The sequence below is a fragment of the Megascapheus bottae genome, chromosome 23 (genome assembly GCF_031878675.1).
Source record: "Megascapheus bottae isolate mThoBot1 chromosome 23, mThoBot2.hap1, whole genome shotgun sequence".
Taxonomy (NCBI): domain Eukaryota; kingdom Metazoa; phylum Chordata; class Mammalia; order Rodentia; family Geomyidae; genus Megascapheus; species Megascapheus bottae.
Genome location: NC_143531.1, coordinates 2,923,998 through 2,948,964, shown reverse-complemented (window position 1 = coordinate 2,948,964; position 24,967 = coordinate 2,923,998). Strand labels below are relative to the sequence as shown.

General features: G+C 36.1%; 1 protein-coding gene and 1 pseudogene across 1 annotated transcript; both read left to right on the top strand.

Moving 5' to 3' along the window:
* Positions 1-8: 8 nt before the first annotated feature.
* Adad1 (adenosine deaminase domain containing 1) lies at positions 9-21,435 on the top strand. The gene is made up of 12 exons (XM_090356622.1): positions 9-239; positions 758-937; positions 1,784-1,972; positions 3,993-4,160; positions 6,395-6,463; positions 8,026-8,151; positions 10,051-10,174; positions 12,301-12,471; positions 14,459-14,688; positions 15,584-15,821; positions 17,461-17,593; positions 21,277-21,435. The coding sequence occupies exons 1-12, from the start codon at positions 113-115 to the stop codon at positions 21,388-21,390; spliced, it is 1,869 nt and encodes a 622-aa protein (XP_090212748.1). The 5' UTR covers positions 9-112; the 3' UTR covers positions 21,391-21,435.
* Positions 12,757-13,543, top strand: LOC150047217 (centrin-3 pseudogene; annotated as a pseudogene).
* Positions 21,436-24,967: the final 3,532 nt, after the last annotated feature.

The following is a 24,967-nucleotide window of genomic DNA, read 5'->3' as shown; positions in this document are numbered from 1 at the left end:
AGGCTCACGTCGTTGTCAAAGCGGCTTTCGAAAGACGCGATTGGAGCCGCCGCGTGGCACGCTGGGCGCCGAGCAGCCTGAGGAGAGAGGTCGACGCCCGGAGGAGGAAGCAATGGCGGCGGCGGGCGGCAGCCGGCGAGCCCCGACCCCGGGCCTGCGCCTCGGCCTCCCTCTGACCACCCACTTGTCGGCAGTGGTGTCCAGTCGAGAGGACGACGACGACGAGGACAACCTCGGGGGTGAGAGTCGCGGCTAAAGGTGGGGAAGGGGGGGGTGTGGACGGGACTCTCGCGTTTTCTCGAATCTTCTGGACTTTACTTCCGCGCCTGAGAGGACCGAGGGGCTTCCGCCCTCCTGCCGCGCCTCTCCCTGGCTTAGGCCTCCGCCCGTCGGGGAGTGGGCGGGCCGAGCGCGTAGCCCGGAGGATGGGCGAGGAGGTCGGGGGGCTCCGGAAAGCGGGCGTGCTGGGGTCCCCCCCCACACACACACCCCGGGCGTGCTGGGGTCCCCCCCCACACACATACCCCGGGCGTGCTGGGGTCCCCCCCACACACACACCCCGGGCGTGCTGGGGTCCCCCCCCCCCACACACACCCCGGGCGTGCTGGGGTCCCCCCCCCACACACACCCCGGGCGTGCTGGGGTCCCCCCCCACACACACACCCCGGGCGTGCTGGGGTCCCCCCCCCCACACACACACACCCCGGTTGTTTCACCCAGTCCCTTTGTTTCCGTTTCCTGCCAACTTGACTCGTAGATGAGAAAATGTCTGGCGACAGTGACTGGTTTCAGAGTTCCAGGGTCCCCAGCTTTGCTCAGATGCTGAAGAAGAATTTACCAGTTCCAGCACCGGCCCCGTCGGCCCCTCCGCCCGCGGGATACCCCTCCGAAAGTGGCAGCCTGGCGAGCCTGGCGTCCAAGGTGACGCAAGTGACGGGTACGACTTCTCTCTCCTGTGGAGTGCCTCAGTTTCCCTTTATGAACCCTCGATTTGAAAGTTGTGTGTCGGGGGGGGGCGGGCGGGAAGAGACGGATCTTCATTGTGACCTCTGGTTCCACCTACAGCTGGCATCTGACTCCCAGATTGTGTAGGAAACCTGTGGGGTTCCTTTGTTTTTCTTTCCCCCCCACTCCTCGATGCTCATGTCACAGTTTTAATTGCCCCGCCCTCCACAATGAGGTTTTGCCTTGTGTGAGGCTGTATGGGAGAGCACGGGACTTAGAGGCTGATGTAGAGTCTAGGTATTAATTATTAGACACTAAGGACCAACATCTACTTTGAGAAAACTGGAGTGAATTAGAATGAAATTGTATTTCATGAGAAGCGTAGACAGTATTAAACAGTGGTTTGTGTGTTGGGGGAAGATGAAAGTGAGGTGTGTACCCAACAGATCTAGATTTATGTCTTGGCTTTCTCCATGTTAAACCTTAGTGACATCATTTGTTAAACATAGCACACCCTCTGATGATGACCTCAGTATCGCTAGAGTTCCATGGTTCTTAGAGCCCATTCAGGATACCATAGTAATATCATCTCTTTGTAAAATTGTACTTAGTATTCCAAAGCATACAATGAAATAGCACATTGTGCTTGTTGTATATACCAGAATTCTTTAGTAGAAACTTAATATGCCAAACATTGCACTTGTCACATGTACTGTTGAGTAGAAACAAAACCTAATGAAGAATGCATCACTAAGCATATCTTTCATTTTCAAAGAGGATTTGGTCTTTTAGCTCATTTTTTTAAAACATGATTGACCAATGTGGACATTTTTTTTAGGCAATTTTCCAGAACCATTGCTTTCCAAAGGTCTTTCATCTGTTTCAAATCCTGTCCTACCTCCAAAAAAAATACCTAAAGAATTCATAGTGAAATACAAACGTGGAGAGATAAATCCAGTATCAGCCTTGCACCAGTTTGCCCAAATGCAGCGAGTTCAGCTTGACCTTAAGGAAACTGTAACCACAGGCAAGTCTATGTTGTGTTTTGTCACCCTAATTATAAATCTCAAATCTGGTATATTTGTGAAAGAATTTAAAGCAATTGACATTTTAGTGAAGATTGTCACAATGGCATAAAATTTTAATCTATTATTTGGAATGAATTACTAGTAAATTTAACATGATAAAAATAATTTTAAGTGTAGAAAGAGGTATTTTTAATGTGATATAAGCAGTGGCTTAATCTGTTAAGTCAGTTGTTTTCCTGCATTATATTCGGATCACCATTGAAAAATATAAACTCTTGGTCTGGGAAAAGGAAGGAAGGAAGAGAGGGAAAGAAAACTGACTAGGGAAAATCTTAACTGAGGAAAACTACTCAAAAATATGATCCTATTCATTGTTAATGACGTTCATTTTCTATTCAAAGTATTTCCAAGTGTTAAGTAAGTTTAGTATTGAGACCAGTGTTCTGTCAGTGTTTTAAAAAAAGTACTGCCTGTGACTTAGATCCATATTAATATGCTGATTGTAAGTAGGATGAAGCTTAATGCTCAGCTCAACAGAATACTTATTAACAAATTTATCTACAGTATTCCCTGCATGAGTGTCATTTGGGCTACTTGTACACACATTGTTCCCTGGCTCAGTAAATTTGTATTGGAGCACAGGAACTTGTGAATGAAGGAATTTTGGGGTATTAGATCAAGGAAGGGTGGTATCAGGAATTCCTGATGATTGACATAATGTGATTGTGAATCTGAACTAAGATAGTAGGGATTCTAACTATCCATAGCCAAACAATAGAGATTAGGCTTCTAAATTGCAGCAAGTAAAGCTTGAAAAAGTCGGTGACTTTTGAATTTAGGAGATGATTTCACTTTTCATCTGGTAAATAAAATGTAACTGTAAAAGTAAATCTCATGGGCATTTTGGACCCAACATTCTGTTTAAAACTTTAGGATAACCTTTCCTATTTCAGTTTTTTTTGTGGGCTCCCTGGTCCAACTGAGTTACAGTAGATTAAATTGTTTCCTCAGAGCAGATAAGTGTATTTTAGCAGTGTAAAAATGGAAGAAGTTCCACTTATTTTTAATGAAGTATGGTTTTTAGAAAAATTCCTTTTTCTATGTTGATACCAGGGTTTGAACTTTGGGATATTCTTGCTTGGCTTTCTTGCAGTGCACTACCGCTTGAGATGTGCCTTCATCCCAACATTTTTGCAGGCTAATTAGAGACAAAAACTCAAAGACCCCTTTTTTTCCTTTGCCTCGTCTGACTTCAAACTTTGGTCTAATAAGTTCAACCTCCTGAGTAGCTAGAATTACAGCATGAGCCACCAGCTCTCTCTTGTAATGAAGTTTTTAAAGAGAAGAGAGATGTTCCTAGAAGTCTGCGTTTTACTCTTATTGATTTGTTTAATAGATATTTGGTGCTGTTGCTGAACATAACTCCCCATGTGCAACCTGTTTACTGAAGTTGGTTCTTTATCTCAGTTGATTCTACAGACCATCTAGCTGGGTAAATGCTCAGAACTAGGTCAGGGGCACATCAGGCTATAGTTTTAATCCTTATTATCCCTACAAAAAGACTGATACTTTTTTTTATAATTTATATTTTATTTCAATCCTTTGTGTATTGTACTAATTGACAAGATAGCTTCCTTTTGGGTGCTATTTTAGACTAAGTTGTTTTCCAGGATTTTTGTACTGAAATGTTTTCCCAAATACAGAAATGGTTTTTAAGAATATGCGGTGTGGCTCACACCTGTAATACTAGTGACTCGGAAGCTGAGCATTCAGGACGACAGTTTGAACGCAGCCTGGGCAGAAAAATCTGTGAGACTCTCATCTCCAATTAATTACCAAAAAGCCTGAAGTGGAGCTATGACTTATATGGAAGAGAGGCACTAAGTTTGAACAAAAGAGCTCAGGGACAGCACCCAGGCCCTAAGTTCAAGCCCCAGGACTGGCATCAAAATAGATAAATAAAATATACACATACACAGAGTGAATTATTGTAGCAGTCATTCTGAGTTCTTTTTCAAGGTAATGTTATGGGACCATATTTTGCTTTTTGTGCTGTGGTGGATGGTATTCAATACAAGACTGGACTGGGACAAAATAAAAAGGAGTCGAGATCCAATGCAGCAAAATTAGCTCTTGATGAGCTTCTACAATTGGATGAACCTGAACCAAGAGTTGTAGAACCATCAGGTAAATTATTCTTGATTATAAAATACCTGAAAAAACTGTCTTTTTGCAGAAGGAATCATAGAAAGATTTATGTTCATCAAGTTTCTTAGCAGCTACAAGATAAGTTACAGGATTTGAATAAATATCAAGTTGTTGTCTGCTGGCATATTTAATAGTGGTTAAAATACCATTGCACAATTTAGCACCAAAAGATACAATCATACTGCTACACTGATAACTTACTAATGTACCCATGTCCTGAAAAGTGTTTTTTTTTGTTTGTGTGATTTATTGGATTCATACTGTGAATGTAATCCTGTACATCTAATGCTAGGAGATTTTAATGTAATATTTGTACAGTTTAAGCTGAGTTTAGTAAATAGTAGTTGCTTCAGAAAATGGTCAGAGAAAGGTTGTATAGCAAATAGGTTAAGGCTGAAATCGTGAGAAATAGATGGCTGAAACTAACATTGTTAAACTTAAGGAAACAAGAGAGTTTTCCTTGTTTGCTGTTTTCCCCTCTTTCTTTTTGCATTGTCTATATGTCTTTGGGAGTGTAAGGGAAGGACAAATGATGGGCGATGGTTGTCACGGGACACAATGTTGAACATGAACTGTACAACTGATGGGTGGGAAGCAGGGATAAACAGAGCAAGGGCAATGTAGAATTCCATTGTATATATATGTATGTATCACATCTTTTTCTATCCATTCGTCTGCAGTAGGGTATGTGGGTTGTTTCCATTGCTTGGCTATTGTGAATAGTGCAGAGATGAACATAGCAGAGCAGGTGTCCTTATCTTATCCTGGGTTATAATGTTCAGGGTAGATGCCTAGGAGTGGTATGGCAGGATCGTAGGGAAGGTCTATTTTCAGTTCTTGAAGAAACCTCCAAACTGCTTTCCAGAGTCGTCGTACTAGCTTACATTCCCACCAGCCGTTCAGTAGGGTTCCTCTTTCTCCACAATCCCACCAGCATTTATCACAAAATTTATCATCATCTTTATATGTTAATATTTTAATGAAATTATTCCTTTTTTGTCTTGAACTTTTTTGAGACTTGTACTTGGCATATGACATACTCATTGCTCTACCACCCGAGACATGCATTCCTCCAACTCATGAATTATTTTGTGCTGTTCATTTTGTACTGGGGTTTTGACACAGGGTTTTGTGCTTTTATAGCTCCAGCTCAGTTTTGTTTCGTTTGCTGGTTAATTGATGGAGTCTTGTGGATATTTCAGCAATCCTCATGTAGGCATGAGCCACCAGCACCAGCATGCATTCCTATTTTTCAAAAAATCCTATCTGTGGTTTCAAAAGTGATTTAAAAAACTTATTTTTAACAGTTCAATGGTATTTACACTGTTGTGCAGCCAATTTTCAGAACTTGTTCACATTGTAGATCTGTAACTTTCTATTCATTATGCAGCTCTCCATTTCCCTCTTCTCTTGATGGCTGACAACCACATTTAGTGAAAATCTTTTAGTTTAGCACCTTACTTTCCAAAGCCTTTCCGTATAAACATCCGTGGGTTTTTAAATTGTCCCTTTAGTTTAATGTCATTTTTTTTGTATTTTTCTTGTGTTTCATCTTGGGAATTGGGTTAGAAAGCTGTTCCAGGGAATGGGACTGAAAACATAGGAAACTCTGGATGTAGTATTATCCTTGAAAAAATCCTGGCTCAAAATATTTTTTGGTGGTGCTGGTACTGAGCTTGAACTGAGGGCCTTACTGTGTCATTTGGCCTTTTTGCTCAAGGCTGACACTTAACCAACCTGAGTTACACCTATCCTTCTTTCTGCTGGTAAATTGGAGGTGAGTATCTTACAGATTTCTTTGCCTTGACTGGCTTTGAATCATGATCCTCAGATCTCAGTTTCCTTGGCTAGGATTGCAGACACCAATGCTGGCTTAAAACAATTTTTAACTCATTAGAACATTAATTCAGATTTTTTCCACACAATATTATTATAAATAGAAAATAGTTCCTAAGTATCTACAGTAGAATTTTATTTTGGATGCTTTTCGGAGTATTGTATCTTTTCCACTGTAAGCTGTAAAGCAATATAAGTTTAAGAAACTCAGGAAATAATTTGCAAAATTTATGACAACATAGTGAATTTATCAACACTGAGGTGACCCAGGCATAGCAAAAATAAAAAATGTTGAATGTCTATTATTACACAGTAATAAAGTACTTTCAGTTAGGAACATTGAAGTTTCATGTTTCATTATGTTTTTGTTTTATCAGGTCCTCCTCCTATCCCTGCAGAACCTGTTGTTGCACCTGAGCCAGCATATGTTTCAAAAGTACATTATGGTAGGGAAATCCGTGGTGGTGTTTTTTTTTGGTAGATTAATACAACAAAAATTATAATTAAATAGGTATATGCATGAAAATGTAAGTGAAATTTTTATTGAAACCTTTCATACTTCTTCAAAGAGGAAAACCCATTTTATAGTTTTATAGTAATGAGAGAAGTAAGGAAAAGAAATGGAGAGGATGGATTAAAGAGTTTTTTTCTTACAAAGAGTTTTGTGAATTTCATATAAAGGCAGTTTTGAGAATTGTTTGCTGTGGTGGTTTATCATTAATGAAAACCAATAGTTTCAATACAGTGGCATACATTTAGCCCAGCACTGGGAAGGCTGAGGCAGGAGGATTTCAGTTCAAGATCAGTCTGGTATATATAGACTTAAAACAACAAAAACAAGGGCTTGATGGTCAGCTGGCACTTAAACTTTGCATTATCTATTCACTTTCTTTTAATGGCAATTATTAATTGCTTAAACTGTAAACTACAGTTTTAAATTAATAGTTGTGTGATCAATATAGAGCTGTTTCAGTTCCCTTAATTTATCCTTTGAAAAATTGCCTTAATTACCCCATAAACTTAATGTGAGGATAAAATAAATCCAAACATGTGAAATACTTGTATACCTTTCTGCTTCTCAGTAGCTTCTCACTAAATCATACTGCATTGTTATATCATAACACCTTATCACATTCAGTATTGGATGATAGTTGTTTTTTACCTGGTAAACTACTGTCTCCTGAAAAACAAGGTATTTGTTTTCATTTCTACATTGTGATATATTAAAAACATGTCAGATTTTGAACTTAGGTTTAGAGAATTTGTAAAATGGAAGAGAGCTTCTTTCATTTTCCAGGCCTGGAAGATAGGACTTGAAAAGTTTGATGTTTATTCAGCCTGGTCTTGTAGGTTTGTGTGAGACATTTGTACTCTGTTGGTAACTTTATGTGTATTTTTCCTTACAAACTATTGTATAGTTATCCTAATTTAATTTCTTAGAAGTATTTCTAACCATCAAGGTGAAGGCGTTTTTCTAATTGAAATATGGAATTATTTGGATCTAAATGCTTAATGGCTTGCTTAATGGTTCTTATTAGAGTAGAGAGTAGGGTCTTTCCATTTTCAGAATTACTGAGAATAAATGCCACTAGGTGTGATATAGGTCATTTTGCAATGTATGGGACAGAATTACCTTGTCTTATGGATTTTGAATATCGTTTAAAATTAAATTCTATAAAATATAAATCATTAGGGCTGGGAGTTTGTCCTAGTGGTAGAGTGCTTGCCTAGCATGCACAAAAGACCCAGGTTTGATGCCTCGGTCCTACATACATAGAAAAAAAAGCTGAAAGTGGTGCTGAGGCTCAAGTGGTAGAGTTCAGGCCCTGAGCTCAAGCCCAGGACTGACAAAAAATGTATGTATGTATATATATATATATATATATATATATATAAATCATTAGTGCTCTAGTGAGCATGTATTACTGACACAGCTTTTTATAAAACTAAGAAAAAAGAAAAGCATGTTGTTCTTCAAATTTATATTGCTTTTGATTCTCTCTTCTAGAAGGGAGGCATGTCCAGTATGCAAAGATTTCACAGATTGTTAAAGAAACATTTAATCAGTTAATTTCTAGCCAGTCACAGTATCTGAAATGTTGCAGTTCATTGGCTGCTTTTGTAATTGAAAGAGGTAAGTCTAGATATTGGTGATATGTTTGTAAAAAACAATCTTAGTAGTATGATTAATATTTTTGTTTTCTATAGTCAGTGATGTTGATTCCCAGTAACCTTTTCACATAGATGTGAATTATTCAATACATACTTTTCTGACAATAGACTAAACATACTGACTAGCAAACTAGAAACTAGAAAACAACTGCAGAATGAACAAAACTTTTAATACTTTAACTGTGGAAACCACTACTGTCCCCAAAGCTAATCCTTATAACACTGAGAAGAAAGTTATAAAAATTATCCTCCTTCATGCATTTTCAAAGAAGAAACAATCAAAATATTCAAGTAAATGTTCTTCTGTACATTATGATTTTGTGATTCTGTTTTAATGTCTGTTCATCCTTTGTATTCTGGGTTGATAATTGTACTTCATATTAATCTCTTAATTATGAGTTATAGATGATACTAAAATAATTTTATATTGATTCCTCTTAAGTTTTTATCATCTAGGTGGGAAAAAAGGATACATACTGGTTGAAAGTAGTAAGTTGATAAGTGTTCAGGCAATAATTTATATTCAACAATTTTTGAAAAAATTATAGGAGTTAATTGAGTTAAGGAATTACAATTTTAGTAGCTATAGTGGAGTACCTACATTAGAGTTCAGACAGATATAAGCTGAAAGGAGAAAATACTTCTACAAATTTGCATGATGTCCTGGGATGGAGTAGCTCATGTTCGTAATTTCAGCTCCTGAAAAGTACAGAGATTTGGAGGATCCACAGGCCCTAGCCATCCCAGGCAAAATATAAGTAAACATTTTTCTCAACCAATAAGCTGGATGTGGTGTTGGCCTTATCATTTCAGCATTTTAGGGGAAATCCAGAACAATTAGGAAAAAAATAACTTGAGCCCTTATTCAAAATCTAAAACAATAAGGGATGGGAATAGAGTCCAAATTGGTAGCATACCCGCTTAACAAGCTCAAGACCCTATGTTCAGACTTAAGTACAAAAATAATACAGTAATGTGAAGGTAACAATGAAAGATAAAGTGAGATGAATAAAAATACTATTTCAAGTTTATCTGAGCAGAGTGCTTCTGTATTAACAGTGAATTTGAAAGGTGGTGTAAAATTATATAATCAAATAAATGAAAAGTATCCTCACATCATATTCTCCAATAAATGTTCAATATCCAATGACACAGTAGCAAAAAAAAGACTAAAATGTGGGCAAAGGGCTGAATAAACATTGTTCAAATCAGGCACAGAAACAAAACTTTAAAATGATGTCAAACCTATTATTAGGATGCTATTATTTTGGCAAGGATGTGGATAAAGGGACGTTTTTGACACTACTGAAGAGACTTTTCATTTATTTGATTGTTCACTTTGCTTTAAGGAAAGGAATTGTCTTGAAATGTAACCACAAGTGGATTTTCCCTCATTATCTTGTATATAGCTTCCTCATAGCTTATTATTAAAATCAACAAACTCTTTATTAGCATGATATATAATGCCTTTCTTTAGCCTCATCTACACCACTCCCTGCATCATACTGACTGGAGTAGCTATTATATTGGTCTTTGTGTGATAAAATTCTGCTGTTTCTTTTGACTGGAACCATTCTGTATCATCTGACAGCTCATGTCTCAGCTATTTAGGAAAAGATTCAGACCTTGTTCTGCATGAAAGTCTTTTTCTCTTAGTAGCTCCATTCATGTTTCTTTCAAAGCACTTAGCAATTCGAGATTTGTTTAGCCTTTTTGTCTGTGTCTTTGCAGAAACTGAAATTAATTTCCATTTTTGTACTAATAATTTTTATCCAACTGAAAATGAGGCATTAGAGGTAGAAATAGAGCATTCGAGTTTAGAATAACTTGTCAACTTACTGCTAGACTTTTTCTTTCACAGGAGGACATCATGAGGTTGTAGCAGTCGGCACTGGTGAATACAATTACAGCCAGAGTGTTAAGCCAAATGGAAGAGTGTTGCATGACACACATGCAATTGTTACTGCAAGAAGGTCTCTCCTTAGGTAAAGTGACAGATACATTTAATTCCCTTAACTCTAGATGCTGTTAGCCAGCCCATAGTTGCCACATGTAATGCCTGTATTTAAAACAGTATTTTACTAATCAATGATCCAGGAAAATGAAGGAAAAAAATGGAGCTATTGTATGTGGACTGTTTAACATAAGTAGAATGGCACACAAAGTCTCCTAGAACAGCATGTAAATTCAGATAGCTTAAGTGAGTCATCTGATTATATGTGTCTAATATACAGAGATACTGTCAAGGTAATTGTAATGTCTAGTGTGTGGATTTCAGTGGCTTCCATTAAGTCTTATGAATTTAAGAATCCTGTAGTTTTTTTCTAAAGACAAAAATGCCATCTTTTTTTAACTGACTAATGTTATTCAAAAGTACAGTTATGAAGTTTTAGATTTGCCCAAGGTGGCTTAATCTCACTTGTGTCTAAATTAGCTATGCTTCTCCAGGGAGAGCATTAATGAGATTGATGTATTGTTTTCATTAATGATGTTTGTGAATTGTTTACATAAAGGAAAATACACAAGGTATTCTCCAGGCTGACAGAGAAACAGAAAATAGCTGAGGAGGGCAGTGCCTATTTACTTGCAGATGTTTTACTGTTCACAGAAAAAAATGAATAGCAAATGGGAGAGAGAAGCCAAGAATGTTATTTCTTAGAAGTTTCTTCATATAAAATACAAGCAATGGGACGATATTGTCAGCTTTTGGGTTCATTAAGCCAGCAAACTTTCCTTTTTTCCAACTTTTCTTATGGAAATTTGCAAATATAAATGAGAAGACAATTCCAACATCTGCCTTGGGCAGCTAACACATTCTTCTCTTTTCCTTTAACCTCTGCATTCTTACTTTGTTAATACTATTGTAGGGTTTTAAAACAAATTTAAATATTTTAACTGAGAAGTATCAGAACATTATTTCTATTTTGAAAATAAACTTTGTAATAAAACCTTGTAGGAAAAATTATTATACTGCCACTCACTGTCCTTCAAATCCTTATGACTTCTTTTTTGTTTTTGTGCCAGTCCTGATGCTTGAACTCAGGGCCTGGGCACTGTCCCTGAGCTTTTTTAAGTTCAATGCTATTTGATCCACAACTCTTACTTCTTGCCTTTTGGTGGTTAATTGGAGACCAGATTGTTAATTGATCCTTAGATCTCAACCTCCTGAGTAGCTCTTATTATAGACCTGAGCCCCTAGGGCTCAGCGCTTGACCTCTGTAAAGTTACTTCTTCTAAGTTTTATTTTTACTGTGTTTGGCATTGTTATATACTGGCATTGTTTTTGCCAGTCCTGGGGCCTGAACTTAGGGCCTGGACACTGCCCTTGGGCTATCTCAAGGCTGGAGCTCTACCACTTGAGCCACAGCACTATTTCCAACTTTTTTCTATGTATGTGGTACTGAGGAATCAAACCTGGGTCTTCATGCATGCTAGGCAAGCACTCTACCACTAGGGCCCAACTCACAGCCATTGGCATTTATTTTTTTACTAGCTATTTCTAAAGGGACTAGATGGAGTAATCCTAGTAATCCTGTTTTTTTTTTAAAACCATTATAATCTTTGTAGTCATGTTTTCTTTAAAACAAAAACCATCATTTGTTTAGTCTTTTAAGAGATTATTTTCCCAGGTTAAAACGACTTGCTGTACTCATATTGCTCTCTCTATGCTCTATATTTGTCTTTAATATAACTGTGAATCAGGAACCACTGCTGCTTCTGCTGGTTATAAAGTTATTGAAATAGTAACAATGATTTGTTTGGGGAGGAGAAATAGAAGGCAAAAAATGTGATGAGTATTCACATGGATGTCTGGAAGGAGGACTATCTTAGGAAGAGTATGGAGAATAAAGAGAGAAAATAATTTTCTGCAGAATGTGAAGTAGCAGTCAAGGAATGGTGTTTTAATGTACTTTATATAGGGAAAATGGGACTCTAGTTGAGAAATCCTTGCGAGATTTAAGTTGTCCTTAGCTAAAGCTAAGGTTATTTTAAGTGTTTACAAATCAATATCAAACTTTTGACACACAGGAGCATTGCCAATGTTATATATTGGTATGATACTAAAATGCACCATTTAATAAATATCATTTAATAAAATTGTTTCTTTTAGGTACTTTTATAGACAGCTTCTACTCTTCTATAGCAAAAATCCTGCTATGATGGAAAAGTCAATATTTTGTACAGAACCAGCTTCTAGTCTACTTACTTTGAAGCAGAATATCAACATTTATCTGTATATGAATCAGTTGCCTAAAGGATCAGCCCAGATTAAGTCCCAATTGTAAGCATGATGGAAGTTGTTTTTGAAAAACAGAGTTTGTCTATTAAGTATGTTCAGAATCCATGTAGAAAATAGAAAAAGTAAATTTGTCTGTGTCTACATTATTCTTTAAACATTAATGTATGACAGATATTTAAAATTTTCATATACTTAGCCACTTCATTTTATATAACTAATTTTTTCTATTTTTAATATATCACTAGCTTTAGGGTATAGCTTTATGCATTATTTATATATACAGTAGAAGAGTTTAGAAAAATGGAACTGCAGTCCTTGATATCTGCAGTGTCAGATACTGTAAAATTTAAACAATAGAGCTGGATACTGGTGGCTCATGCCTGTCATCTGGCTACTCAGGAGATTGAGGGACTCTGGTTTGAAGTCATTGTAAGCAGAAAAAAACAACAAAAGCCTCTTACTTAAAAATAACAATAAAAGGAGTCTGTTGAACAGCCTGTGGAAGGGGTGCTGCGTGGCGCCGGCTAGGGGGTTAATGTTGTTCTTGAGAGGAAGGTCTCTGTCTGGAGAGAAAATGAGTTTAGCTCTGAGAAGTGAGCTGGTAGTCGACAAAGGAAAAAAAGAAGAGAACTCTCTGAAGAACAGAAACAAGAAATTAAAGATGCTTTTGAGCTATTTGAAACAAAGATGAAACAGTAGATTATCATGAATTAAAGGTGGCAATGAGAGCCTTGGGATTTGATGTAAAAAAAGCTTGATGTGCTGAAAATTCTTAAAGATTATGACAGAGAAGCCACAGGGAAAATCACCTTTGAAGATTTTAATGAAGTTGTGACAGACTGGATATTGGAAAGAGATCCACATGAAGAAATTCTTAAAGCATTTAAACTATTTGATGACAATGATTCAGGTAAAATAAGCTTGAGGAATTTGCTCCGTGTTGCTAGAGAACTGGGTGAAAATAAGAGTGATGAAGAACTTCGAGCTATGATAGAAGAATTTGATAAAGATGGTGATGGAGAAATTAAGAGGAGTTCATTGCTATTATGACTGGTGACATTTGAAGAATGCAAGGATAAACACTAAGAATGTCACAATAACAACCTTATATTCTGATCTTGGGCCTGGAGCCATGATAAAACAAAAATCTTCATTCTTTTTCCTAGAAGAACCAAAACTAACATCTCCTGTATTTGTATTTTACTTAGTGTTAAGTTTCTTTATATGAACAGTTAGTATTCAAATACATTTAACTTTGAATTTGTAATAGTTTTTATATAAAGTGTTAAAAACAAAATCATGTGGTGTACATTCTTTGCAGGTCTTTCAACATTAGTCATCACTTATTTTGGTGTACACATTTTTCAGATTTTGTTAATAAAATATTTATTTTATTAGTACTCAAAAAAATAACAATAAAAAAGCCATTGTGGAGGTATGATTTAAAGTGCAAGAACACCAGCTAAGCAATCAAAGCTAAATAAGAGAAGGCTCTTAGTTGAAACCCCAGTACTGCCAGTTGTTTTTTGTTTTTTTTTTTTAATAACAGGAAGAAAGGAAAATTTATTTCGAGTCTGAACATGTAGAGATAATCTGGAATAACACTCTGATGCAAGTAAGGACAATGGTCCCTAGAAAGAAACTTAATAAAAATTAATCTTATATTTTATTGGAACATTTTACTTCAGTTTGATGAGTTTTGATTAAAAACATTTTCTTTTTGTTCTTGTTTGGTTATTTTGTAGTTTAAATTTTTTCATTCAGAGGCAAGAAATAGCTCACATATTATGATAGGGATTTTTTTATTTGATTTTAAGTGACATAAAAATAGTAATAAAATTTTAACCATGCTGAAGCTTTATTAGTCTTTGGAATTGTTAGTCCAGTTCTACTTTTGTTTGCATCTGTTTGTGATACTTGGTTTAAATGTATGCTAGCAAATTAAACCTGTTCGAGAGCAATTTTAAGTATATGTGTTCTATCCTAACAACTCTGTTAAAAGAAGAAACTTCTCTCTCTCTCTCTCTAGACGTCTTAATCCACATTCTATTTCTGCATTTGAAGCCAATGAAGAATTGAGTCTCCATGTGGCTGTTGAAGGCAAAATTTTTTTGACTGTCTACTGTTCTGCAGACGTTGTTAATAGAGTAAACAGTATGTCCTCGAGTGACAAGTTGACAAGATGGGAAGTGCTTGGGGTACAGGGAGCATTGTTGAGCCATTTTATACAGCCAGTTTATATCAGCAGTATACTTGTTGGTGAGTGGGGATGTCAGTGCCTCCTAGCTTCTTGGGGCACTAAATATATTCTCTGTCTCAGTTTACCAGTAAAAATTTAGCTTTTGCATACATGAAACTCTCTTTAAGCTTGAAACACACTGTTTAAATCAATTTAACACACAGTTAAATCAATGGGTTTCAGTAAGCCAGACCCAAAGGAGCATAGGCTCCATGGCTTCCCTCATTTGTAATAATTAGTACACATCTAGGACTCTCCTAGCAGAGGATTACAATAGCTCAAAACGTAGATACATAAGGTCATATAGGATGAGACTAAATGAAAGGAACTTTGACTTTAGTCTCTTGAGTTTCATATTAAGATCGTATTGAATGTCTGTTTCCCAATTACATGACATAATTTTAGAGGTATGTTTTTCTAGATCTAAAATTTAAGATTGAAATAAAATAGCACATAGAGCAAATAATTGGAACATTCATACATAAAGGGAAAGAGCAAGATTTCTAATAAAATATGGCTAGTCATTTCCTCTTGGAAGCAAAAGCTTTATCTTGTGTGATTGTTGTTTTTAATGTACTATGTTATGTTTCTTCTCTGTTTTTGCCCTTTTGGTATATTGTATATATGTTTATTTGAAATAGGAAAGGGGAAAACAAGATTGTTTGGAGGGAGTGGGGGGAGGGAAATGGGGACAAAAACATGAGAAGGGGTATCAATGTGTGAGAAGTAATGCACCTACTACCTGATAGAATGTAACTGTAACCCCCTCTATACATTATCCCAACAATAAAAATAAGAAAAAGAAAAATGGACTTCAGACAGTTTCCAAATATTTCTTTATTTTCTTTTTTGATGATGGAGTCTTTTCTTTGAATACTGAATTTCTGAAGTTTTGTTTTTGTCTTTGTTTCATAGGTGATGGGAATTGCAGTGATACTCGAGGTTTAGAAATTGCAATTAACCAACGAGTTGATGATGCACTTACTTCAAAACTTCCAATGTTTTACTTGGTTAACCGACCTCATATCAGCTTAGTACCCTCTGCATATCCGCTTCAAATGAACCTGGACTATAAATCCCTGAGCATGAATTGGGCACAAGGAGACATTTCTCTGGAAATTGTGGATGGCTTGAGTGGGAAGATCACTGAAAGGTTAGAATTACTAATTTCTTCAAAATCATATAATAATGAAAACAAAGGATTCTGAATAATAATATACTATGTTGCAAACATTGTATTTGAAAACTTTTCTCTGGTAAGAAAATAGTCCTAGAAAAATTATATCATTTATTGAACATACACAGTGAGTTGTGAAGTCAGCATTCAAATTTGAATGTTTTCTGACTCCAGAACTAATGTATATCCATCCAGGTGTCATTTTGTGACCCATTAGCATTGGAATCACACATGGTTTTTAAAAATTGTTTCTCTCATCCAGCGAAATTTCTGGATGTGGAGCTTAAGGCTCTGCATTTTTCATACATACTCCCAAATATTATGTACACTTAAATTTAAGGAATATTGTCTCTTTATAATAGCCATGTTGTTTGAGTGGTATTGTTATTCTTGTATAGATAAAGAAACGTAGGCTGTATTTTGGTCAGATATTTTTCCTAAGTAGTAAGAGGCACAATTAGAATTTTGATCTGAATATTTTATTTCCAAAGACTGGACTCTTAACCATAATGCTCTATGTCTTCTAGACATTTCTAGATAATTTCCCTGTCAGTTCTTGTCACATAAAACTAAAACTCTCCCTTTAGTGTAAACATGACTTTAAAATGAGGCGAGGAGTAATATCCTTTCTGAGAATTGTGTTAAGACCACATGAAAAGTGTTTTTAGTATTAATTCAGTCAAGTATAATACTTTAAGTTGAATATTTTAAGTTGAATTCATTATTTCTGTTTCGGATCATATGACAGACTTCAACTAGGCCTAAGCAAAAAAGCTTATCTGTGCAGTACATTTAAAAACTTCAGTGAAAATAAAATAATAAGGTGAGATTTAAAAATAAAAATATAGAAAACAAAAACTTGAACATTTAAATATCTGAAATATCCAAATAGCTTTATGAACCTGATAAAAGATAACTGCCACCTGCTAACATGCACATGAAAGTTACAGATAATGCTTGCTTACTTGTATCATTAATCATTAAGTAAATAATCAAATTAATGATTAGTCATAATCATTAAATAAAAACTAAACTAGTAATACATTAATAATATTAGAGAAATACACTGTGTAATGCTATGCAATTGGATATATGTATCCATGTAACCCAACAAGTCAAATGTTTTTTATCAATTCAGAGAATATATCCATGTTCCTTTCCAGTCAGTCCTAGCAGTATCACTAAAAAATACCTTATATCATAGTACATAACAACTTCAAAGAACAGCAATGTTTGCATTATCACATTGTATTAATTTTTGACATACTATAACAAGTTAACCTAATTTGTAATAAATTATCTTCAGAAAGTAAATATTTAGAATGCTTTATATGTAAAGTCTCCGTAAATTCATTGCACATTAGTCAATATTTGTAGACTGTTAATTTAATTATTTTTTGTTGTTATTTAATTTTTTATTGTAATTAATAGAAGGGTTATATTATATTCGCCAGATAGAAGGTGCATTACTTAACCATCATTGATATCCCTTCTCATGTTTTTGTCCCCATTTCCTTCCCCACCCCCAATTTTAATTCTTTTTTTGTTAATTTTAATTCTTTCAGTTGTCAGCATCAATAAAAATGGTTCCTGTTTTCATTTTTTTCTACTTTAGTTCCCCATTTAAAAGTGGTGTGTCAATGGCAAGTCGGCTTTGTAAGGCTGCAATGTTAAGTCGATTCAATTTACTAGCCAAGGAAGCTAAAAAGGATGGTTTACTTGAAGCTAGTACATACCATGAAGCAAAGGTAATGATTATTGTTAAAAGGATAAAGTTGGTTATAGACACAAAATTAAAATCAATAATGTAATTTAGTGATGATATAACATAGTAAAATTTGTTGAGCAATAGTTATATTACCATGCAGTGGTAAAATTATTAAGTATATATACTAGAAATTAGATACATAGATCTAATCACTTACCAGCTCAGTATGGTATATACTTTCGCAGACAATGCTCACCAGAACTCTGTGTGTCATTGCTAGAGAAACAAAATAATACATTTTTTCTGTGTATGACATTGTGCTAATAGAATGGTATCTAAGATAATATAATTTATGAGGTTCATACAATTTTCTTACTAAGGCACAGAAAGGATTTACTACCATTTTCTATTTCAGACCGACTTGGCAGTGTAAAGATAACTTTCTCTATATAAAATATTTGGGTGTTTTATGTGAATAATGGCATGCTTAAAGCAGAAATTTTGGAAATTCTGTTATAATACAGAAGATAGTCATATAGCCCTCAGCTGTGTTTAATATCCATCACACATAAAAATATGTATGTTTCTCTGTATATGCATATATTTCTACTTGTGCATATGTTTATATACACATTACTTATATCTGTATGCATATATGTATTACTTTTAATCCTATGTGTACTATCCAGTGATCTCGTTTAATCTTGTAAACATGTCAGCTTCCTCTCTTGTACATACATAATGTATAAGTTTATACTGTATACGTTTTAGTATACTTTTTATTCAATATGACATAACCTTCCATGTTATTACCAAATATTAATATTGGCCTAGTGGTACACTGCGTGCCTAGCATGCACGAAGACCCTTGATACCCTTCGCTTCCTTGATACCACATGCATAGAAAAAAGCCAGAAGTGGTGCTGTGGCTCAAGTGGTAGAGTGCTAGCTTTGAGAAAGCCCAAGAACAGTGCTCTGGCCCTCAGTTCAAACCCCAGGACTGGCAAAATAAATAAATTTAAATAGTGTTTTTGATCTACTTTTTTGTATGCCAGTTCTGGATGCTGTCCCAGAGGTGTTTTTGCTCAAGGAACTTGAACCACAACTCTACTTTTTTAGTGGTTTATTGGAGATAAGAATCTCATGGACTTTCCTGCCCACTGGCTTACAACCAAGATCCTCAGATCTCAGCCTCCTGAGCCACTGACTAATACTGCTTTTTAAATAGTCTTAAGTCCCTTGTTGCCATTTCAGCAGTGTTTGTAGAATCCTCAGGAAAAAATTCATCTTAAGGAACTGTCTTTCTTTGCTTCTTCATCAGCACAGATCTTTATTTATTACTAGCATTATAAATGTGATTGCAACAGGCCTCCAATTCTGATTCTCTTACTGTTCCTACCACATCTTAAGCTACTCTTCTTGTACCTTTAAGTCTTGAACTTCTCAACAATAATCCATGTGGTGGATCCATGCCTGTAATCTCTGCATTCAGGAGGTAGAGACAGAAGGATCATGAGTTCAAGGCCAGCCTCAGCTACAGAGTCAGAGTGACTTCTCATTCATGGAATGCACATAAAAACAAAAGCTGCATCTGTCAGAACTCTTTGACCAGATGACTGACAATGAAAAGTAATTTTAAGTAATCTTTTTCTAATAGGTGGAAACTGAGCTTAAAGTACTCATTATACTGTATTGTAAGCCTAACTTCTGTTTTATACGTTGTTTCCTTTATAAATTACAAGAAGAGATTTGGTATAACTTGATTTTTGATTGTACTGAGATATGAACTCAGGACCTTGACTTTGCTAGTCAGAACTCTGCCACTTGAGACACACCTCCATCCCCCCTTTTTTTTTCCGGGTAGGCTCGCTCTTTTTGCCCAGTATTGGCCTCAGATCACAATCCTCCTACCTGGAGAAGAGCTCCAGTCCTGGCTTTTTCTGTTGAGATGGAAGTCTTACTAATGTTCTGGCTGGCCTGACCTCACACTATGATCCTTCTACTCCCCACCTCCTGAATATCTGGGATTAGAAATGTGGATCTCTACACCCAGCTTAAATTCTTAAAGATTTTTGGGTTTTCAGAGTGGTAAATGAATATTGGCTTCAACTTAAAGTTAATAGCTATGCTAGTCCCAACAAAAAGCTCAGCCTGTGTTTGCACTTTAAAGCATTGACTTTTTGAAAATTCCATGGCATCATCTTCAGTTTCAAAAGTGTTTAGTCATATTCATTAATCACTATAACTAGAAATTCTAGGGTATTTACTGGTTTCTGCAATACTGCTTGCTGTTTCACCTTGCATTGGTATGTTACATAATTGGCCTCTTTCCTGGAGCTTTGTAATCCACTTTGCTAATAGCTTTTACTCTTCTCTCAACCTTCATAGAGTTGGGACCTTGCTTTGGATTAGGTTTTGGCTTGACAATTTATTCTGTCTAGACACCACATTGGCATTGTCTTGCTTACCTATCACTCATGTTTTCATTGCTAGTTTAAAAAACATTTTCTTGGTATTACAGCATGACCAACTGATGCAGGCCAACTGAGCTGAAGAGCTCAGGGACAACACCCAGGCCCAGAGTTCAAGTCCCACGACCAACCCACCTAAATAAATAAATAATTATTTAACGTATGATCAACATTGTTGCTGGTATCTGTGAAGAGCAAAATTTATGTGCACATAAAGATCTTAATGTGAATGTTCATAGCAGCATTGTAATAGTCAATAACTGGTAGCTATATATATACTCATATCCTGATGACTGCATGAAAAAGATGTAATATATCCATATAATGGAATGTTAATCAGTTCAGTTTTAGAAACTACTGATAAATGAAACTGCATGAGTAAATTAGGAAGAAATATGACAGAAACCTGACACAAGTACATAAGTACAAATATATCTTGATTAATATCACACATGGATTTGTTTTATAACCAGATTGTGGTGGTATCTGCATACATCAATAATGCAAATCATCAAACTGTACAGTAAAAATTGGTAACTTTTATGATATGCAGTCATCCAAAGGTATATTTCTAAACATTAGGTCTGAGGCATAGCTTAAGTGACTGGAGTGTGTGTATAGCAAGCATGAAGGCCCTAAGTTCCAATTCCAGTACAGGCAAAAATGATAATATTCAGGGGTTGGAATGGTAGGGCATGCCTGTAATCCTTACTCAGAAGGAAGAAATTAAGAGAATTAAGGTTTGAACAGGAAGTTGGGCCTGCACTAGGCCTAGCAAGCACAAAGACATTGGATTTGATTCCTCAGTACCACATATATAGAAAAAAAGCCAGAAGTGGTGCTAAGACTCAAGTGGTAGAGGTCTGCCTTGAGAAAGCCCAAGAACCGTGTTGAGGCCCCGAGTTGAAGCCCCAGGATAGCAAAAAGAAGAGTTATAGTTTGACGCTGATACAGGAAAAATGTTAGTAATACTTCATTCTCAGCCAGTATATTGGTGATGAGGAAGGAGGCAAAAGAGGATCGTAGTCAGAAATAAACCTATCTGAAAAATAATCAAAAGCATAAAAAGGACATGGCTGAAGTGGCAGAATGACTACCTTGCAAGCATAGGCCCTAAGTCAGATCACAGTACTGAAAAAATAGTTGAAAAAGTAGGAATTCAGTTTCATTTTATTAATGCAAAGTAAGACAATTAAATTTACATATATCAAATTCTACCAATATGATATAATTTGATTTTTTTTCTTTCTAGTGTATGTCTGCATCCTATCAAGAAGCTAAAATTTTACTGAAATCGTACTTACAACAACATGGCTATGGCTCCTGGATTGTGAAATCTTCCTGTATAGAGAAATTTAGTATGTGAAATAGGCAATCCATTGTCATATTAAAAGTCTTTTATTTTTTGGTGTGTTTTGACTGGTTAAAATGATTTTAAAATATTGAGGTTTTCATCTTTTGCAAATTAGAGTCTTGCAATACAAACATTTAGATACTTCAAAAAAATTTGTGGATATTTATGTCAACTTATATTTAAACTTTTTTTTACTTTTGGCAAAGAGACTTCATTCACGGTGTAGATATTTTGTATTTTTCTAATTTTTGTAGTTTAAAAGGTATTCCCAGTTTTTGTTTTGAATCTCTCCACAGTTACACCACTCAACATTATGTTCTACTGTCTTGCTCAAGCTTTTTCAAATTAAAAATGAAAGCCAAGAATGAAAATAACAATTCTTATTTCTTGATTTATTCAGCAGGCTTTGGAGTGTCTCATATTAGCCAGTCACAATGCTAGATGACAGTAAAAATTATGATCTAAAAAAATACCATAGGTAAAGCCAGAAGAATCTTTTTTTCATATAGTTTTTATTATAATTAATAGAAGGGTTACATGATATTTGCCAGATAAATGGTGCATTAATTCCCATACATTGATACCCTTTCTCATGTCTTGGTCCCCATTTCCCTCCCCCCCACCCCTCATCTTGTTTTCCCCCATTCCCTATTCAATTTCAAATAACCAAATACAGATATATCCGATATATCAGGTAACAAAGTGAAGGTACTCTAACAATATGAGATAACCAAGGGACAGCAAAAGAGATGAGAGATAACATAGTACTTTAAGAACAACAATCATTCATTATGTGGCTTATGTTTCTATGTCCTAGAGATCCTTTCATTTAGTGTCCTACTATATGGCCTTTTGTATCAAGGTTTTGCTCTATTGCAAATCTCTGCTAGGAGAGCCCAAGGTTTCTACTGATTATGACAAATGAGGGAAACCATTGAGCCTGAGTTCCTTTGAGTCTGGCTTACTTCACTTAATATGATCTTTTCTAAGTCTTTCCATTTCCTAACAAATGGGGCGATGTCATTCTTTCTGACAGCAGCAGAGAATTCCATTATGTACAAATAACACATCTTGTGGATCCATTCATCAACTGAGGGACATCTAGGTTGGTTCCATATCTTTGCTATGGTAAATAGTGCTGCAATGAACATTGTTGTGCTAGTGGATTTAGTATGCCCTTGTTTCTGGACAGTTGGGTAAATGCCAAGTAGTGGAATTGCTAGGTCATAGGGGAGCTCTATGATTAGTCTTTTGAGGAACTGCCATACTGCTTTCCATAGTGGTTGAATGAGTTTGCACTCCCACCAACAGTGTAATAGTGATCCCACCTGGCCACATCCCCTCCAGCATCTGTTCTTACTAGTTTTCTTGATCCTGGCCATTCTAACTGGAGTGAGGTGGAATCTTAGAGTTGTTTTGATTTGTATTTCTTTTATGACCAGAGATGTTGAGCATTCATGTGTCTATAGGCCATTTTTGTTTCTTCAGAGAAGACTCTCTTTAAGTCTTTGGCCCATCTTTTCAATGGGGTGGTTGTTACTTTGGAAATTAGTTTTGGAGTGATTCAATTTTTTGAGCTGTTGATATATTTTAGATATGAGGCCTTTGTCCGTTGTTTTGTTGGTGAAGATCTTCTCCCACTCTGTAGGCTTCTTAGTTAATTTACTAGCTATGTCCTTTGCCATACAAAAGCTCCCACTTATCCAGCCTTTCTCTGATTTGTTGATTCTTGGTCCTTATTAAGAAAGTTTCGACCTGAAAACTTTACAAGAAAGAATAGGAGATACACTAGGCCTCCCTGGCACAGGTTGTTAGCTATTTTATATATATATATATGTATATATATTATTGTAATTAATAGAAGGATTGCATGATATGTGCCAGATAAATGGTGCATTAATTCCCATACATTGATACCCTTTCACATGTCTTGGTCCTCATTTCCCTTCCCCCCTCCCCCACCCCTCATCTTGTTTTCCCCCGTTCCCTATCCAATTTCAGATAACCAAATACAAATATATCCGATATATCAGGTAACAAAGTGAGATAGTGTAAAAATATGAGATAACCAAGGGACAGTAGAAGTGATGAGAGATAACATAGTACCTTAAGAACAACAATCATTCATTATATGGCTTATGTTTACATCATATTTTAAATGACAAGTTTAACAAACAATTGTTCACGGAGGGAATCTAATTACATTCTCAGGGACTTAGTATTTAGAACTTAATCAAAGTTAGGCTAACAGTTTGTATGTCATAGAAACATATCAATTTATGAAATAAAACATGATTATAGAGTCATAGGTTTATTTGTCTATATAGTTATGTTTGTATTTCCATTACCATATCCATAGCTTTGGGTACGCGGTTATTGAGTTCTCGCTCTTGTACACTTTGGATTTAATAACTGCATATTAAGGATACCATGCGCCTTTTGTTCTTTAGGTCTTGACTTGTCTCACTCAGCATGATTCACTCTAGATTCATCCACTTCTCTGCGAATGCCATTATTTTATCTTGTCTGTTGGCTATGTAGAGTTCCATTGTGTACATATACCACATTTTCTGTATCCATTCATCTGCAGTAGGGCATCTGGATTGTTTCCATCGCCTGGCTATTGTGAATAGTGCAGAGATGAACATAGCTGAGCAGGTGTCTTTATAATATCCTGGGTCATGCTGTTCAGGATAGATGCCCAGAAGTGGTATGGCGGGATCATAGGGAAGGTCTATTTTCAGTTCTTTAAGGAACCTCCACACTGCTTTCCAGAGTGGCTGAACTAGTTTACAATCCCACCAGCAGTGCAGTAGGGTTCCTTTTTCTCCACAACCCCGCCAGCAACTGTCATTGTCTGAGTTCAAAATCTTGGCCATTCTTGTTGGGGTAAGGTGGTATCTTAGGGTTTTTATTTTCATTTCCTTTATGACCATAGATGATGAACATTTTATGTTTTTCTGCCATTTTAATTTTCTTCTGATAGGTCTCTCTTTAGTTCCCTTGCCCATTTAGTGAATGGTTTATTGGGTTTTCGGGGAATTAGTTCCTTGAGTTCCCTGTAGATACTGGATATCAAGCATTTGTCAGATATATTGTTGATGAATATCTTTTCCCAGTTGGTTGGCTGTCTCTCTACTTTTGCAACTATGTTTTTATCTGTACAGAAACTTATTTTTAGGTAGTCTCACTTATCGAGTCTCTCTCCAATCTGTTGTGACCCTGGGATTCTGTCCAGGAATCTGTTGCCTGTGCCTATGAGTTCCAGTGTCTCTCCTACATTATCATGTAGCAATTTCATGGTTTCCAGTCTGACGTTGAGGTCTTTGATCCACTTTGAGTTAATGCTTGTGCATGGCGAAAGGCTAGGGTCAATTTTTAATTTTCTGCATGTGGCTGCCCAGTTTTGCCAGCACCAATAATTGAATAGACTGTGTTTGTTCCATTGTATATCTTTGGCTCCTTTGTCAAATACAAGTTGCCTATAGGTATGTGGTTCTATTTCTGGGTCTTCTGTTCTGTTCCACTGATCTTCTGGTCTGTTTTTGTGCCAGTACCAAGCAGTTTTTGTTACTATGGCTCTATAGTA

What these genes read in the sequence shown, in the direction of transcription:
- Adad1 (XM_090356622.1), top strand. Translation starts at nt 113, where the DNA reads ATGGCGGCGGCGGGCGGCAGCCGGCGAGCCCCGACCCCGGGCCTGCGC. An exon ending in GCCCAGATTAAGTCCCAATT is followed by an intron (nt 12,472 to 14,458) that starts GTAAGCATGATG and finishes CTCTCTCTCTAG; the next exon opens with ACGTCTTAATCCACATTCTA. An exon ending in TATCAGCAGTATACTTGTTG is followed by an intron (nt 14,689 to 15,583) that starts GTGAGTGGGGAT and finishes TTTGTTTCATAG; the next exon opens with GTGATGGGAATTGCAGTGAT.